Genomic DNA, 18,899 nt, shown 5'->3' on the forward strand with positions numbered 1-18,899 from the left:
AGGTACGTTCATACTGAAAGGTGTGTCACAAAACCAGTTTGATATTTTTTCTTCTACTCAAGAACAATCTGATGGTACACACTCGCTGGGACTAAAGTGGAAAACACAGCTACACCTGCCAGGTAGGGCAACATCTCATGAATATTTGGAAGTGAATGGCGGTCAATTCAGATGGCATCATTCAAGCTGCATAGGTCAAAACACAGATGAAGTTCACCAGAACTTTTACCCTCAGAGACCATCCAATGAGTTGACACTAACAGCTCTACGATATCCTTGGCACAGTAGTAATTTAATATTTTTTTTAATTTTCTTTGTAAGACAAAGGGGAGTTCCTCAATCTATGTCTGATTGGATTAACTCCATCAATCATGATATTATGATACACAAAACTGAGTATCTCTCTAAGGGGCATATTTATAAGCCCCTATTGCCACTACAACACCACTTTTTCAGACGTTGTGGTGGAGATAGGGGCTTTACGCCTTGTGAATAGGGCTCCCTTTCACGCTATACTTAGCGTGAAAAGGGTGGGCAATGGGTGTTGCGGTGGACTTTCCACTGCAACACCCATTCAATTTTGACACTGCCCCATATTTACAAGGGCAGCGTAAATATTGGGCAATGCCAAAATTAAGACCAGGAAAAACCTGGTCTTATGTTTCATTTCTCTCGTTTTTGCTGTTTCTATGTGTGCTGCATTGTGCAGCACACCTAGAAACAGCAAAAGGTCATTGATTGTTTATGTGCAGAAAGGTGATCCTTACTACACATAATCAATAAAAAACGTACGTTTTGCAACTTCTATGTGTGCTGCATTAACCAGCACACACACAAGTTTCAAAATGCCATTTCAGATTGAAGAACAATCTTCCCGTGAAACGCAGGCACCCTTGCACTATGGCGCAAGGGTGTCTGTATTGGTGCTAGGCTGCTAAAATTAGCAACTACATGGGGCAAACGCAGGGCTGCACCTTATCGTTGTAAATATGGCACAGCCCTGCATTTTGCAAGTGGTGGAGCCCAGCGTTAAGCCAAGGTGGTTAACGCCGCCCTCTGCCACTTCATAGTAAATATGCCCCTAAGTTGTTATTAAAGACACTGCTAAATCTCTCCCTCAAACTCTCCACATAAATATCCTTTTCAGTGCCCTCTCCTTAAGTGACTGATTTTGCAATGTAAATGGAAGGATTCGCTGTATGGTCCAATCTAATCCCAATCTTCTCTTCTTGTAGCCACCTACAATGGTATCTGGTTTATTTAACACAAACTCATAGCATGGATTTTTTCACACTTAAAATTAATGCCTGCCCAAAAGCACCCCATAATGTGTGCCCTGTATACCCATCTGGGTGAATATCAGTAAGTAACAATTTCCTATTCCACAAACTCTATGCAAGAGCAGCACTCAAGATGGTGTTTCATGCAATCGATTACGCCATAATTTGAACTTCCTTGCCCTTAATTATTTTATGACATCTGCATAAACCTTTGCAATTCTTTCTGACACTCACACTTATGACTACATTGGTATCAACACTAGGGTTCTCTATCCCCTTCTAATCTGACACAGTTTTAGTTCTGTCTCCCCCAACTCCCAATGGCAAATTTCTTTACTTTTTACACTAATTGCAGAACTTGTCCATCACTGGGCAACTTTTGGAATTCCTCAAAAGAGCGACATGTTTAATACAACCTGACATAATGTGTTTCAGGATATGGGTTGGTATTTATTATTTAGAATGCAAAAATTGAAAAATTAAAAGGTTTCCAGAGTGACTGGGTAATACACTATGGAAAATGATAAGAACACTGCAGAGGCACTATAATGCCCAGTGGAAGCTCACAAGTTTACTAGTAAAGGAAAAGAGCTGACGTGCCTGGTGTGTGTGCTGCAATAAAATGTTACATTTAAAATGAGGAGGTGTCTAATGCTCAGCACCCAGTTTTCTGGATGGTTTTTGTACAAAAAATGATTATGAAGGGAACATGGCCAGCACTCTCAAACCCTTAAAGGCATGAAGTACACTTTTCCTGAAGATTTCAATGAGAATGAAATGCACAGAGAAGTTGTTCAGGAATTTCGTTAAGTTGTTTGTTTTCATAGTGGATCCATTCTTCAAAAGAAGGTCCTAGTGTTTCATATTAGTTAGAACCTTGGTACTCATAGTACGGCCTGGCAGTCCTTCCTTGGTTGCCCGCAGACCTGGTAATGTACCCATGGCCCACCAGAAAGAGAGAGGGAGAGAGAGAGAGTGGAAAGAGACAGACAGTGGAGACAGAGTGGAGAGAGAGAGAGTGGCGAGAGAGTGGAAACAGAGTAGAGGGAGAGACTGACTGACTATGAGAGACTGAGATACTGACTGACTGAGAAACTGACTGACAGAGAGAGACTGACAGAGAGAGATTGACCAAGAGACTTACTGACTAGGAGAGAGAGAGAGAGAGAGAGAGAGAGAGAGAGAGAGAGAGAGAGAGAGAGAGAGAGAGAGACTGACTGACTGAGAGAAAGAGAGCGAGACTCACTGACTGACTGAGGGAAAGAGAGACTGACTGACAGAGAGAGACTGACTGATAGAGAGAGAGACTGACTGACAGAGAGAGAGAGACTGACTGACAGAGAGAGAGAGAGAGAGAGACTGACTGACAGAGAGAGAGAGAGAGAGAGACTGACTGAGACTGACTAAGAGAGAGACTGACTGACTGAGAGAGAGATACTGACTGACAGAGAGAGAGAGAGACACAGAGAGAGAGAGTGACAGGGAGAGAGACTAACTGACATAGAGCAAGAGAGACTGACTGAGCGAGAGACTGACAGAGCGAGAGAGACTGACAGAGAGAGAGACTGACTGACTGAGAGAGAGACTGACTAAGAGAGACTGACAGCGAGAGACTGACTGACCGACAAAGCGAGAGAGTCTGACAGAGAGAGACTGACAGAGTGAGAGAGACTGACTGATAGAGAGAGACTGACTGAGCGAGAGAGTGATTGACTGACTGACTGACAGAGAGAGACTGGCTGACTGACAGACTGACTGACTGACAGAGAGAGACTGGCTAACAGAGAGAGACTAACTGACAGAGAGAGAGACTGACTGACAGAGAGAGAGAGAGAGAGAGACTGACTGAGAGAGAGAGAGGCAGAGAGAGAGTGACAGGCAGATAGACTGACTGACTGAGAGAGAGACTAAGAGAGAGACTGACAGAGAGAGAGACTGACAGAGAGAAAGACTGACAGAGAGAGTGAGAGACTGACTGACTGAGAGAGAGAGACTGACTGACAGATAGAGAGAGAGAGAGAAAGACTGACTGACTGACTGAGAGACTGACTGAGAAAGACTGACTAATTCAGAGAGAGACTGACTGACTGAGAGAGACTGACTGACAGAGAGAGAAAATACTGACTGACTAAGAGAGAGAGAGAAAGACTGACTGAGACTGGCTGAGAGAGACTGACTGACAGAGAGAGAGACCGACTGACTGACTGACAGAGACTGACTAACAGAGACTGACTTACAAAGAGAGAGACTGACTGACTCACAGAGAGAGACTGATTGAGAGAGAGAGAGAGAGAGAGAGAGAGAGAGAGAGAGAGAAAGAGAAAGAGAGAGAGACTGTGATGGAATTGGGGTCAAAGTGTGTATGAAGCTATGCAGTGACTCCTAAGATTGCTATTGTCTGCTAATAAAAATGTATATTCAAACTGTGCTCTTTGTAGTTACATTTGCTTTTGAAATACAGCATTGTCGTATTGTCTAATGTTTTGAAATGAGTTTGATTTGTTTTTACTCTAGCCCTGTCCCCCCACTGACCCTCCCCCACTGACCCCAACCCTACTGGTGTAGCACTCGGCCACAAACCACACTGTAATTTTGCCCCCGACAGAAAGTTTGAGAGTACCCATGAGGTAGAACATCTAGATGACATTAGCATGGAGGGTGTTGATTATATATATTTTTTAAACTAGGATTGTTATGTGCCCGGGTTAGGCCCAAGTAACGGAGCTACCCATTGTTCTTACATTGTCCTAATTTTGCACAATAACATTTCTGCCGTGACCTTTTGCACATATTCGTGTGCGTGACAATGTTGGATTAGTTTCTGTGAAACTACTTTGTTTACATATCTAGCTCCGCATAACATTATTGTGATGCCTCGAACATCATGTACAAGGACTCTTGACGCACTATGTACAAATGTTGTTCTATCTTAATCCAAGGGGTGACAGGGCTATCTACATATGCATAACATCACTAATCTATACGTAGATCACAACAATACTTTCTATTATAAATAATGAGCATCCCAAAAGATTAGTAGAGGATTCACTTTAGCTGACACCGAGGGTCCCTGCGACTTTACCACGCAGCGGTCTGACATCTCCGGGAGGTGGTGTCCAGTTTGTGACCAAGACAGTCTCCTACATTCTTTCCCGCCAGTTAATACGGACGGGATCGCTCCTTGGGGGGATTCTTGGCTTCACGCCTATACACACTGTAGGTACACTCAGAGTAGGAATTGCATAGTAGGAGTACACCTGATTTCTTCCTTGTTTATATGCCTGCATATATACACTGTTTTAGCACCATGGTAGAGCTTTATCTACTATTTACTCTTTTGGTGCTTGTAATCACTTTCATCTGCTTCTGTCTACTGATTGTCGCAGCACATGTAATCTATACATGAATAACATTGGTTCAATAAATATATTGAAAATGTTCCACTGTGTATTCTCTGCATATTTCTCTGAGCACAAGTAAGCATGAGTGACACAACGAAAGGTTCGGATCTGTTTTCACGAACCCTGAGAGGTCAGGGTTGTCATGTTCAGTGTTTCCCAGAAACCATTTGTTCCCTGGTTAGGTTAGGATGGCTTTTGATGGCACTGTGATCTAGCTGCCCAGAATCAGTGTAGGCACCTAACATAAATTTCATGTTGTCCAACCAACGCGCTGATCCTACGGATTAGTAGGAACTACATGATAGGATGGTGTTTATGTGTTCAAGTAGTTATGTTTACTTTCCTTGTGTTCTGATTTGCTGAAGCAATGATGCTTTTGTCCACACCACAGGAATTTCAATGATTTTTTCAGATTTGTTATGTAGAAATTGAGTATAAGAACCCCTGAATTTTGGGGATGAGCCAGAGATGCCCTTTACATATTGAACTGTTTTACACTGCTAATTGGTATCTGGGAGGTGCTTTGGCATGCAATTCAATGTTTGGGAGAACTGTTTCATGTAAAATTTTAAGGTGTTGAAATTTTGGGGTGTCTTAAGGTTAGGGGTATGGTTTTGCTCCACCAATTGCAGCAGAAGATAGTATGGAAGTGGAAGGCCTGCTATATATCCGTGCTAGATTCACAGCAGGTCACAGGTTAAAATCCTTCATGGTCAATTATGCAAGCAATTGCTAGGTGACAAAAACAACTATTATCAGCGAGTTGGTGTGTTCGCATAAAACTATTCATTATATTACTGTCCAAAGTTGCGGCATACCATTCAGGTATTACAAAAAGAAAGTTAATATCACCAATGAAAAGAAAGCACTGAGCAACACGTTGACAGATCTCTACTCTTGAAGCATATTTAATGCAATAGCAACACCTGTAAGTGACCCAGAACTAGTGTATAAACCTAGCACATATCAACAGATCACAAATTAAATGGCAAAAATGTTTTATTTCCATATTTTTTTGATACACAGCTGCAGTCTGATTTCCCTTTATTTTAGCATGCAGTTAACGTCTGCAGAATGTTCTCTCTCACAGTCTCGCTGCCACAGAATTTTGATCTAGGAGCAAAAGAAAAGGTACATTTAGGCAAACAAATATATCATATAATTGTCCCATGAAACATGCTGGAAAATGATCAACACTGGCCTTCAAGACATATTCAGGTCATATGGATTTGACTATGCCCCAAACACACTGACATCCAATTGAAACTTGTCTCATGTAACATGAACCAGATATCTAGATGCTTTATACTGATGAGTGTTTAACTCTAACTATATCTACACATGTTTTGTAGAAAGTGGTCAACATTTGAATTGCAGCAGGGCAATGCTGCAAGTTGTAGCCGAGTAGGGCTTCACAAGGCCAAATACCCTCTCCGCGAAATCCAGCTGAAATTGGTTTACGGCTACAAAAAAGCTTTGCGCAACCACACTGAATCTTCCTCCCACTGGCAACGCACAATCATCAGATTGACTAAGCAGGTTTGCCCCGGTTCTCTGGGTGGCGTTGGAGCCAAAACATTTCAAAGTCCCAGGTTTCTCAGGGTGTTTGGAGAAGTACACTGTGACACAGTCAAGAGTCCCAGTACACCAGGAACAGCACTTGGAGGTCAAGACTCACTCCAGCAGAAGCCACCAGCAGGATCCAGGGCAGTTCCAGTAGGAACTGGTTAGCAGGGCTCTTCAGGAAATGGGGTTCTAGCAGCTTGCTCCAGTAGCTTAACAGGAGGTCAGCCAACTGACTCTTGGAGTCCACTTCATTGCTCTGGGCACAAGTGGGAGCAGGCCCAGCATTTCAGGTCTCCTCACAGGTCTCAACAACAGGTGCAGTCCTTCTTTTATCTTCCGCAAATCCCTTAGTGTTCTGAAGCAGGTGTCCAGGGGCGCCACATTTATACCTGGGAGTAGCATATGGGTGGGGGGTGGCTCCTGGATACTTCTTAACCAATACAGAAAACGTTCTAGGGGTAATCCTACCCTGGGTTGCTGCATTTCCTGGGTGACTTACCGCAATAAATCTCAACAGTGACCATCGCTGCCTAAATCTAAAATGGTGAAACACTTCTCCCCTTGTGCAGAGCTTATTGCCCAGACCAGAGGTGTAGCCAGGGAAACTAGAAACCTCTCATCTGTGGTCACTTCAAGCCAGTTCTGGGGCAGTTGTCAACAGCCGCGGCCACTGCAGTTGAGAGCGGTTGGGTGGTGGGGCCAAGTGAGGGGGGATTTCGAGAGACAACCACAAGGGAAAATTATTTATTTATTTAATTTTCCCTCGTGGTCATCTCTCGAAATCCCCCCTCACCTGGCCTCACCGCTCTTACCTGCAGCGGCCGCGGCTGGTCATCAACCTCAATGCTTATGACCTCACAAAAATATATTACTCATAAAACTATTCATTATATTACTGTCCAAAGTTGAGGCATACCATTCAGGTATTATAAAAAGAAAGTTAATATCACCAATGAAAAGAAAGCACTGAGCAACACGTTGACAGATCTCTACTCTTGAAGCATATTTAATGCAATAGCAACACCTTTCAGTGCCCCAGAACTAGTGTATAAACCTAGCACATATTAACAGATCATTGACATCATTAATAACATCGGTGATGAGATATGAAATAACATAATTGGTGAACATTGGGATTGGTGGGGGTGAGTTTCAGTTACTTCAGTTAGCTACAACTGGTGAATTTCAATGGTATTTAGAATTAAAAATGCTATGTTGTAACTGAAATAACATAATTGATGACAACACGGTGATTGGTCGGGGTGTGAGTTATAGTTACTTCACTTAACTATAACTGGTGAATTTCAGGTTTTTTTTAGAGGTTAAAATGATACGTTTTAACTGACATTTTTGCCTTACTATAACATGTTATGTTATGTTATGTTGGGTTTTATTAAGCGCTCAGCTACTCAGCAGAGTGTCCCGGCGCTGACAGACCCGTGAACCAAAATAGCTACAACCAGGGGGGAGATTTAAAGGCTAAACAGCCATGTTTTAAGCGTCTTTCTAAAAGTCGTCAAGTTGTCGCTCTTTCTTAAGGCCAGTGGGAGGGCATTCCAGGCCCGAGGTGCAAGGTATTTAAAAGAACGCCCTCCGATCCGGGCACGCCTGAAAGCCGGGACCGAAGTGAGTGACAATGAGGCAGAACGCAAGGCTCTGGCAGGCCGATGAAAACCGATCCTCTTCCTCAAATAGAGGGGACCGGAGCAATCAAGAGTCTTGAATGCAAAAGTAAGTGCCTTAAATTCAATGCGCTTCTGAATAGGGAGCCAGTGCAAAGCTTGCAACAGTCCTGAAGCATGGGAACGGTGGCTAAGGCCAAAAATAGCCCGAGCTGCCGAGTTCTGCACAACCTGTAGCCGTGAGAGAAGGATCTTCGGAAGACCCAGATACAGGACATTGGCGTAGTCCAGCCTAGAGCCTATCATAACCTGTACCGTGATCCTCCTATGGCCGATGGAGAGGACAGGAAGAAATTTCCTTAACATTTTTAAAATGCCAAAGCATTGGCCAACTAGGCTCATAATCTGTGGTTTCAGAGTGAGACCATTGTCCATCTTCACCCCAAGGTTTTTAACCACTGAGGCCACGTCAGAAGGGGGGGACATATCAGCGGGCCACCAAGACCTCCAACAGGGATCCAGAGGGCAGCCAAAAAAGAGAACCTCAGATTTATCTGAGTTGCATTTGAGCTGATTACATTGGAACCATGTAAAGACCGCATCCAGACAACTCTTGATGCGATCTCCATTGAAATCCGTGTCCTTGCCACATGTGAAAAGGAGCTGGGTGTCATCGGCATAAGAAACAATCTGGGCTCCAAAAGACTCGACCAGCGCAGCCAGCGGGGACATATAGATATTAAAAAGGGTCGGGCTTAATATGGAGCCTTGAGGAACACCCACACCCAGAGGCGGCACTGTCGCAGAAAAGGGAGGAGCCCAGACTGTCTGTTGGCGATCGGTCAGAAAGGACTTGAACCATTTGAACACCGTTCCTCCCACACCTATCTCTGCAAGACGTGCCAATAGGTGATCATGCGGAATGGTGTCAAACGCCGCCGAAAGATCGAGCATCACCAGCAGTGCCTTACCCCCAGAGTCCTGAGCTTCCTTGATGGCCTCAAACACCTCTAACAGCGCTGTCTCCGTGCTCATATTCGCACGAAAGCCGGATTGAGTGTGGTGCAGAAGGCCATGAGACTCCACAAAATGAGAGAGGATAGACTGAAAATGCTTTTCCACCACTTTGGCCAGTGCCGGGAGCAGAGAGATAGGTCGGTAATTAGCATGGATGGCACGGTCAAGAGAAGGTTTCTTCAAAAGAGGAATGACCATTGCCTGTTTCCAGGCAGACGGCACAATCCCTGTTGACAATGAACAGTTTAAAATAGGGTTGACCATCGGGTTAATGGCGTGAGCTATTTTGGCAAGACACTTCGCAGGGCAAGGGTCAAGGGGAGAGCCCGATCTAGTTTTAACAAGAAGTTCCAAAGAGTCTTGCAGTGTGATTGGAGGAAAACTCATCAGACTGGGCTTTTTCGAGTCCAGTGTAGTGGTCTTAATTTCGGGACAAAGCGCTCCCACCTTCATAAAAGCAGGAAAAGTTGCCTGGATGCTCTTGATTTTATTGGCACAGAAACTAGCCAATTGCAGAACCCACGGTTCCGAAAAAGAGCACCTAGGCGTGATAGCCGCTGGTGAAGAGAATTCCTTCACAATTGCAAAGATTTCTTTGCTGGCATTAGCGGCCTCATCAATCCGTTGAGCAAAGTAGGCTTTTTTAGCCCGATAAATTTCCTTATGATAAGCCTTGGTACAACTTCTGTAGGCCTCCTTCATAGTATCCAGGTAATTTGTTCGCCAAGCTCTTTCGGCTTTTTTACAGAGCCTCCTGCTAGAGTTGAGCGACTGCGAAAACCATGGGGCCGATGTTCGTGAGGGTTTTTTATACGAATGCCTCGGTGGGACTAAATCCTCCAAGCACTGTGTAAGCCACTCTTGAAAGCGGGCAAGATCTAGTTCCAGGACCCCGGAAAGAGAGCAGGGATGAGTTAGCCGATATTGCTCCATCATTTCCACGGTGACTAAATGGAAAGGACGCGACAGCCGGGCAAGGCACCCCACACCTCTACTAGTCGCCATGGTTTGGGACTGAGTATTAAAAGTCACCAAAAGGTGGTCAGACCATAACACCGGAAGGGGGGGGGGGTACAACTGTCACCGAAGAAGATGAAAAAATCTGATCCAATATGTGACCTTTATTATGAGTAGGGCACGTTACGTAGGGTAAGAGGCCCAGAGGCGTAGTAATATCTAAGATTTTTATGGTGTCTGGGGCATTTATATTATCAAAATGGACGTTATAATCGCCCAAAAGAATGAAATGCTTAAATTGAATGCTCATGATCGAAATCACTGCATTCAGCTCCTCGTTAAAAGAACCAACGGGACCATGGGGCCTATAGACCAACAAGCCCGCGCAAGATTGGCCGGGAGAAAGTGTAAGACAGAACGCCAGTGCTACCACCCCACTAATATCCTCGGTTGGTATGATGGAACACTCGTAACGTCTGTCAATCACCAATGCCACTCCTCCCCCTCTGCCTGATTTCCGATCTTTTCTCAGTATGAAATAGTTTGCGGGCATGGCGTTTGCAATATCAGGACCGGATGCTTCGCCAAGCCACCTTTCCGTGAGAAATAAGCAGGCGGGTTTAAAATCGGAGAGAAAGTCGAACAGGTCCAGAGCATGTTTACTCATTGAACGAGTGTTCAGAAGGGCACAGCTGAAGAAGCGATCAGCGGCAGCCCGCTCGGTAGGTATAGTTGTATATAGGCTAGGCTTAACGCCATCCGTTTCCGTCAGCCCGTTCATCAACGACCAACCACAAACCGTGAAAAGATGTTGAGTCTCACTTGCCGGATCATGGACACTGCAGCTGCTGTTGCATGTTTGTCTAAGGGTACGAAGCAGAAGAGTGGAGTACTGAGTGATTTTCTCATGACAATGATTCTGTACGTTACCGCCACCGGGACGCTGACGGGCGCAGACGGGCTTTCCTTTGGCGCTCCTTCGGCGCGCAGTCGGCGCGCCCGCTGCACACGTCCGCTGCGCGTCCGCCAATGACACATATTATATAGGAGGGAAGGCGGTGGCGGGGGGCGTGGCCTCTGTGAAGGGGGCGTGGCCTCGGCGCTCGCCCGAATGGCGTCCCGAGGTGGGACTAGAGGGCTTGCGGCCGCTACAGCGAAAAACCAGCTGCGCGGGATGCAAGATTCAGCAGGTAGGCAGATACAGCATAAAATATATACAGTTTTTAAAATAATATAGCACAAAGCACTCCCGGCTTCCGCGTCAGGAGGTTCAAGGGTCTAACAAGCGCTGACAACTGAATCCTTTTTATCGCGGCGGCGGGGGGCGTGGCCTCTGTCAAGGGGCGTGGCCTCGGCGCTCGCCGGAATGGCGTCCCGAGGTGGGACTAGAGGGCTTGCGGCCGCTACAGCGAAAGACCAGCTGCGCGGGATGCAAGATTCAGCAGGTAGGCAGATACAGCATAAAATATATACAGTTTTTAAAATAATATAGCACAAAGCACTCCCGGCTTCCGCCTCAGGAGGTTCAAGGGTCTAACAAGCGCTGACAACAGAATCCTTTTTATCGCGGCGGCGGGGGGCGTGGCCTCTGTCAAGGGGCATGGCCTCGGCGCTCGCCGGAATGGCGTCCCGAGGTGGGACTAGAGGGCTTGCGGCCGCTACAGCGAAAGACCAGCTGCGCGGGATGCAAGATTCAGCAGGTAGGCAGATACAGCATAAAATATATACAGTTTTTAAAATAATATAGTACAAAGCACTCCCGGCTTCCGCCTCAGGAGGTTCAAGGGTCAAACATCACTTTAACCTTTGTTTTTTCAGTGAACTTCTGAACTTTTTATAATGTAAATTAATTAATTATTGTATACCATTACCATACCTAACTATACCAACACTGAAACCTTTGTTTTTTCAGTGAATATATATATCCTCTGGTGACATTTATAAACTAGGAGCTCTTAGGCAATGTTGGACTATATTACGCATGTTACTCTTTACACATTGTTTATTTTACACAATGTATTAAGTCATTTTACCACTCTTTAGAAAGATTTGAGCATTTGATTGTCAAGCATTTAGAATTCATAATTTCTCTGAAACTACAGATATGTCTGTCAATTATTCGAGAAATGCTTGTTTTGAGATAATGTGCAAATATTTAAAATGTGTTTTATGCAACAATGAGTATTATTATAAGTCAAATTTTAAATGCAAAGTACATTGTAACGAATTTAACCACATACATTTTAAATGTGTTCTTTTTCAGCACTTATAGAGAGAAAGAAAATAAAGTGTAAAGTGAGACAGTGTAACTTTTTGCTGACAGGGTCTATGTTTATATTGTTGTTTTCAAACTCTTGAGGGGATTCATTGGTAGATGCTTGCATCCAGGATGGGCCTCACTGTCTTTGTGAAACCGTGTTTTTTAGCAACAGGGTGGGCATTAGGTGAAAATGTCAGTTAAAACATAGTTTTTAAATGAACAAAACCACTGAAATTCACCTGCTGTAGTTGTCGCAAGGACCTTAAGTAACTATAGATCACGCTGGTCTGCCCACACTTGGGCAGGCTTACTGACAGTCACACCACCAAGTTGTCGACCTACTGACTTTATCAAGGGGTAAACATATCAATATATATATTAAGCAGACATATCATCTTGCTCCAAAAATCATCCAAACTTTTTTCAAATAAAATGTATATCTCAATAATTCACACAATGCAATGTTTAATAATAGTGATTATTGTAAAAATGTTTCCTAAAGTTTTCATAAACAAGAAATCAACATATCTATGAGTCTTTCTTTTAACATTGTGTTTTGTGATTGCATTTTGTGGGTTGGAAAATGTTAAAATAAAGACTCAAACCTTAAAAAATAAAAAGTAAACCAGCATGTCTCTCAGTCTTTCTTTTAACATTTTTAAGCCCAAAACATGCAATCAGAAAAACAACCACAGGAGGGCCTTGCACTCCAGCTGAAGAACATAGAGACCAAGCTCAGAATAATTTAAAGAAATGTGCTAATTTCTCCTGGGTTCATGGATTTAATGACGCAAAAAAATAAAAAATATTTTTTAATGGTCATGGGGGGCTGCTGCATTCCCTGGCGTACCTCATAACATTAAAATAAAAAATGCTGGTGCTGCACTTGCCTAAGGGTACTACCAGAAGGAAAATATGCTATTTTAAAATGCCCTAGGGCATTATGGGGTAGTCCTTCCTTGGAAAAGCAAATAATAAATAAGCCCCTCCGGCAGCTGATTTATTATTCATTGTTTTACATTTATTTTGGGTGTCCCAGTATCTACCTGGGACACCCAGATCCTTTTTTTGGGTGGTGGCCATGGGAGAAGCCCCAGGGCCCCCTAGGCCCCACCTGCTCCCCAGCCAACACCCGCCATGGGTGACGGTGGAAGCGAGGCAATTTGTTTTATTACACAATATTGGGCAGGGGACCCAAGCTCTCTGAGCCTTCAGGGTACGAAGGACCCCAGGGCAGGTTTATTTGATTAAAAGGATGAGGTGTCCAGCCCCTTTCCCACGCCTTTATGGACCCGCAGACCCCATGACCTCGGGGCTTTTTGTATTTTAAGAGAAAGGGGCGTGCACCACTCTCCCCAAGCTTCTACGGGCTGTGGGGACCCCATCCTCCATGGCCTTTTTTATTGTGAGGGGAGGGAGGTGGTTAGACCCCTCCTCGAGGAGAAAGTGGCCCCAGTTACCCCATTGCTCAGGGCCAAAGCAAATATTTAAAGAAGAGGGTGCGGATGGACCCCCTCCTTGAGCCAATAGTGGCCCCGGGGATCCATTCTCTTGGGCCTTACCTGGGTGCCCTAATTCGCACCTGGGGCACCCACAAGACAAATAGGCCCGAATTATGATGTCGGTCGGACGAGAGTCCGACCGACATCGTAGCGCAAACAGGACCACCTGGCAAGGAGTTGGCAGTCCCATTTCCACTATTATGATGCAGCTGCCTTCATGGTGCTTGGAAAGTGTATATTTTCTATAGAGGCTTTTGCTGCAGGTTGCAGCACCAGCCTCAATAGAAAATATACACATTTAAAACATCCATGCACCGTGTGGCAGGCAACATGCGGTGCCTGCCACATCGTGCACGGATGTTTAGGGGGACACATATCCCTTAGCGCAGGACACGGGGGGAAGAGGACCCTGCTAGGGGCCCCCAAAGTCACTTTCCACCTGCCTTTTCATGGCAGGAGAACTGCCACGAAAGGGCAGGCGGAAAGCGACATCGTAATCCCGATGACAGAGCCAAGGCTGGCTCCGCTGTCATTTTGGGATCACTATTCTGCCAGGCACCCCGACTGGCTCCGTGAGCCTGTCGGAAGCGGAGCGAAACTTCCCTTTCCTATAGAAACTAGGTCCTAACTACACCCACCGACTGATGACTGCTAATATATTTTTATATATAGATAGATAGATAGATAGATAGATAGATAGATAGATAGATAGATAGATAGATAGATAGATAGATAGATAGATAGATAGATAGATAGATAGATAGATATATGCACTGTAAAAACCAAAGGCTACAGGGACGTTATAGTGAGGGGTAGATTTCACTCATACAAAACCAGAGTTATTCGGCACTTATAGTTACTTGAGCTAACTATAACTTATGTCCCCACAACGCACTGCTTTTGACTTCACATATTACATCACTCATGACATGGTCAGTGACATCACTCATGACATCACATATAATATCTCGAATGACATCACTGATGACACCATTCAATGAGTGTAACTATTTTGTAAGAGTTTATGAGTGTTAAACATATATTCTAAGGTACTACAAAACTTAAAGTTGTATACTAGGTGTACTACTGAGTGATACTACATTTAATATATATCATGTGAGTTGCTGTGTGACTGTATGTATCCTTGTGCATATCGGTGTGTGAGTGGCTGCATGGGTGTATAAGTGGCTGTGTAAGCAACTGCGTGGGTGAGTGAGCTGCTGTGTGTGGCTATATTTGTGAGTGAGTGGGTGTGTCAGTGGATGTATAGGTGGATGAGTGACAGTGTTATTTGCTCTATCAGTAAGCGGGGCAATTTGTTTTATTACACAATATTGGGCAGGGGACCCAAGCTCTCTGAGCCTTCAGGGTACGAAGGACCCCAGGGCAGGATTATTTGATTAAAAGGATGAGGTGTCCAGCCCCTTTCCCACGCCTTTATGGACCCGCAGACCCCATGACCTCGGGGCTTTTTGTATTTTAAGAGAAGGGGGCGTTCACCACTCTCCCCAAGCTACTACGGGCTGTGGGGACCCCATCCTCCATGGCCTTTTTTATTGTGAGGGGAGGGAGGTGGTTAGACCCCTCCTCGAGGAGAAAGTGGCCCCAGTTACCCCATTGCTCAGGGCCAAAGCAAATATTTAAAGAAGAGGGTGCGGATGGACCCCCTCCTTGAGCCAATAGTGGCCCCGGGGATCCATTCTCTTGGGCCTTACCTGGGTGCCCTAATTCGCACCTGGGGCACCCACAAGACAAATAGGCCCGAATTATGATGTCGGTCGGACGAGAGTCCGACCGACATCGTAGCGGAAACAGGACCACCTGGCAAGGAGTTGGCAGTCCCATTTCCACTATTATGATGCAGCTGCCTTCATGGTGCTTGGAAAGTGTATATTTTCTATAGAGGCTTTTGCTGCAGGTTGCAGCACCAGCCTCAATAGAAAATATACACATTTAAAACATCCATGCACCGTGTGGCAGGCAACATGCGGTGCCTGCCACATCGTGCACGGATGTTTAGGGGGACACATATCCCTTAGCGCAGGACACGGGGGGAAGAGGACCCTGCTAGGGGCCCCCAAAGTCACTTTCCACCTGCCTTTTCATGGCAGGAGAACTGCCACGAAAGGGCAGGCGGAAAGCGACATCGTAATCCCGATGACAGAGCCAAGGCTGGCTCCGCTGTCATTTTGGGATCACTATTCTGCCAGGCACCCCGACTGGCTCCGTGAGCCTGTCGGAGGCGGAGCGAAACTTCCCATTCCTATAGAAACTAGGTCCTAACTACACTCACTCATACAAAACCAGAGTTATTCGGCACTTATAGTTACTTGAGCTAACTATAACTTATGTCCCCACAACGCACTGCTTTTGACTTCACATATTACATCACTCATGACATGGTCAGTGACATCACTCATGACATCACATATAATATCTCGAATGACATCACTGATGACACCATTCAATGAGTGTAACTATTTTGTAAGAGTTTATTAGTGTTAAACATATATTCTAAGGTACTACAAAACTTAAAGTTGTATACTAGGTGTACTACTGAGTGATACTACATTTAATATATATCATGTGAGTTGCTGTGTGACTGTATGTATCCTTGTGCATATCGGTGTGTGAGTGGCTGCATGGGTGTATAAGTGGCTGTGTAAGCAGCTGTGTGGGTGAGTGAGATGCTGTGTGTGGCTATATTTGTGAGTGAGTGGGTGTGTCAGTGGATGTATAGGTGGATGAGTGACAGTGTTATTTGCTCTATCAGTAAGTGGGTGGCTGTATGAGTGAGTGAGTGGCTGATTGAGTAGCTGTTTTGTTACATGACTTTGCGTGTGAGTAATTGCAATGAAAAGTGAGTGTGTGTGTGAATGCCTGTATGGGTGAGTTCCAGAATGTGTGAGTGCTTGTTGGATATGTGAAGGGGTATGTAAGTGATTGTGTGAGTGAGTGCCTGTGGGCTTCTATGGGTGAGTGAGTGGCTGTGTTGAGAGGATTATTGGGTGAGTGAGTGGGTGGGTGACTTTGCATTAAAATAGATGGGTGTGTGAGGACCTGTATGGGTGAGTGTGTGTTTTTTTCAGTGAATTTCTAAGGTTTTTTCAAAACTAATTCCTAACTAGAACATCCCTTTAAACTTTGTTTTATTCAGAGAATTTCTATGTTTTTTTAGCTAGTAATCAGGTTTGCAGAGTGGTGAAGAAAGTGGGTTGGGCCTCTGACCAGCTTTCAAGAATCCTGTTGTGTAGGACTTTGAGGAGGTACCAGGAGGGCTTCTTAGCAATCCCGCTGTGTGGGACTTACTGGCAGGGTGGTTGGCCCTCAAGGACGTCTTTGAGGGCCAACTACCCTTTCTTTTGCCTCCAGTAAGTCCCACACAGTGGGTTATTGTTAGATCTGGGGGTCTCTAGTTGGCAGGGGTAGGTAACACTGTCCAAACAGGGACCCTTGCTTCTAGTCAGGGTAAGGGGGATACACTCTTTAGATAACCCCTGCTCACCCCCTTGGTAGCTTGGCACGAGCAGACAGGCTTATCAAAGGCGATGTGTAAAGTATTTGTACCAACACTCACAGTAACACAGTGAAAACACCACAAATGGACTCCACACCAGTGTAGATAAATAAAGTACTTTTATATAAACTACACAAGACCAAAACGACAAAAAATCCAACATACACAGTTCAAGAATATGGTTTCAAAAGAGTTATTAGCTTAGTGACAAAATAATGCACATTAGCGTCGATTTTAGCCAACAGTACCCGGTGTTTCAACAAAAGTTCCTAGCGGTGCTCAGGCGTCAAAAAACAAGCAACAGCGTCAGTCCTGAGACCCTGGGGAGGCGATGCGACAACCCCGCTGCATGCAGCGGGCGTGTGCGACGAATCCGGTCTGTATGGGGAGTGAGGCGATACTTGTATGGATTCCAAGGCGTAGCTTCTCCGGTAGAAATTTACTCGCTGAGGCACGATGCGACGATCTTCGATGGCTCTGCGACGATGTTCGCAGCGACGAAATGCGGCCCGCTAACGAGCGGTGCGACGATCTCACTCAGCGGCGGCAGGCTCTGCGACGATACTTGCAGCGACGGGAATCTTCACGCTCCGGGGGCGATGCGCTCCGAAGATGAACGTGGCGTTGATGTTGCAGCGGCGACAGACGCGGCGACGATCTTCGCGGCGACGGCGACAGCTCTACTCAGGCCCTTGGAGATTCCTTCAAGCCAGGGGACACAGCACACAGCAAAGTCCTTCCCCTCTCCTTGGCAGCAAAGCAACTGCAGGTCAGCCTTACAGCAGGTCAGTCCTTCTTCTTCAGTCTTCCAGCTTTCTCCTTGGCAGAGGTTCCTTCTTGATTCCAGGATGATCTAATTTTCTGTAGTCTGGGTCCCAATACTTATACCCCAAAATTCTTTGTCCTCTGAAGGCAGAGGGGTCTTGGCCTAGTCAGAACCAGTTCTGGCCAGTCCTGGAGCACTCTGTTTACTTGGTTTCTTCTTTCCTTTGAGAGAGAGGGGCAGGGTCGTCAGCCGCCCAGCAGGGGGTGGAGCCAGCATTGTGGAAGGTAGGCACAGCCCTATTCAGACCCAGGTGCTACTCCTCCCACCCATCTACAGGGGAATTTCCCTATTCAGCCCTGGGCTGACTCATTCAGCCTCTGGGAGCCACCCCTGTCCCTGTCACTCACAAACCAGACAGCCAATTCACAAACAGGCCAAGGCACACAGAAAGGGCAGGAAAGCAAACAGCCACTTTCTAAAAGTGCTGTTTTCACACACAGGATTTAAAAGTCATCTTTCCTAAAAGATGTGTTATTAAATTCTGAGTTCAGGGATACCAGACTTTAATTTTCCATCTTGCTCCTATGGGAAGATATGCAGGTAAACATTATACTCAGCATTCCCCATTATATCCTATGGGCAAGATAGCCTTTTAATAGTGAAAAACGAAAATGGCTGTAATTCACTACCAGAGCATGTCACCTACACCAATACATGCTCTACCTTTCACATACACTACACCCTGCCCAGGGGGGTACCTAGGGCCTTCGATAGGGGTGTCCAATGTGTACAGAAAGGGAAGGGTTAGGCCTGGCCAGTGTGGACACTGGTCAGGTCAGCATGGCAGTTCGCAACTGCACCCAGGCACTGCGGTGGCAGGACTGTGACACCATTTTAGGGTTACTCCTGTGGGTGGCACAATCAGTGCTGCAGGCCCACTAGTAGCATTTGAATCACCAGCCCTGGCACACTCAGTGCACACTACTAGGGGCTAACAGGTGAAACAAATAT

The 18,899-nt window shown here is 45.5% G+C and overlaps 1 protein-coding gene across 1 annotated transcript in view; it reads right to left on the reverse strand.

Moving 5' to 3' along the window:
* Window positions 1-5,662: 5,662 nt before the first annotated feature.
* Window positions 5,663-18,899, reverse strand: part of LOC146866948 (pancreatic triacylglycerol lipase-like) — a 187,753-nt gene continuing 174,516 nt past the window's right edge. The window contains exon 13 of the mRNA XM_085603272.1: window positions 5,663-5,794. Coding sequence (XP_085459398.1) covers window positions 5,731-5,794 — 64 coding nt within the window. The 3' untranslated portion in view covers window positions 5,663-5,730. The remainder of the gene's footprint in view (window positions 5,795-18,899) is intronic.

Source organism: Triturus cristatus, chromosome 1_2 (genome assembly GCF_964204655.1).
Source record: "Triturus cristatus chromosome 1_2, aTriCri1.1, whole genome shotgun sequence".
Taxonomy (NCBI): domain Eukaryota; kingdom Metazoa; phylum Chordata; class Amphibia; order Caudata; family Salamandridae; genus Triturus; species Triturus cristatus.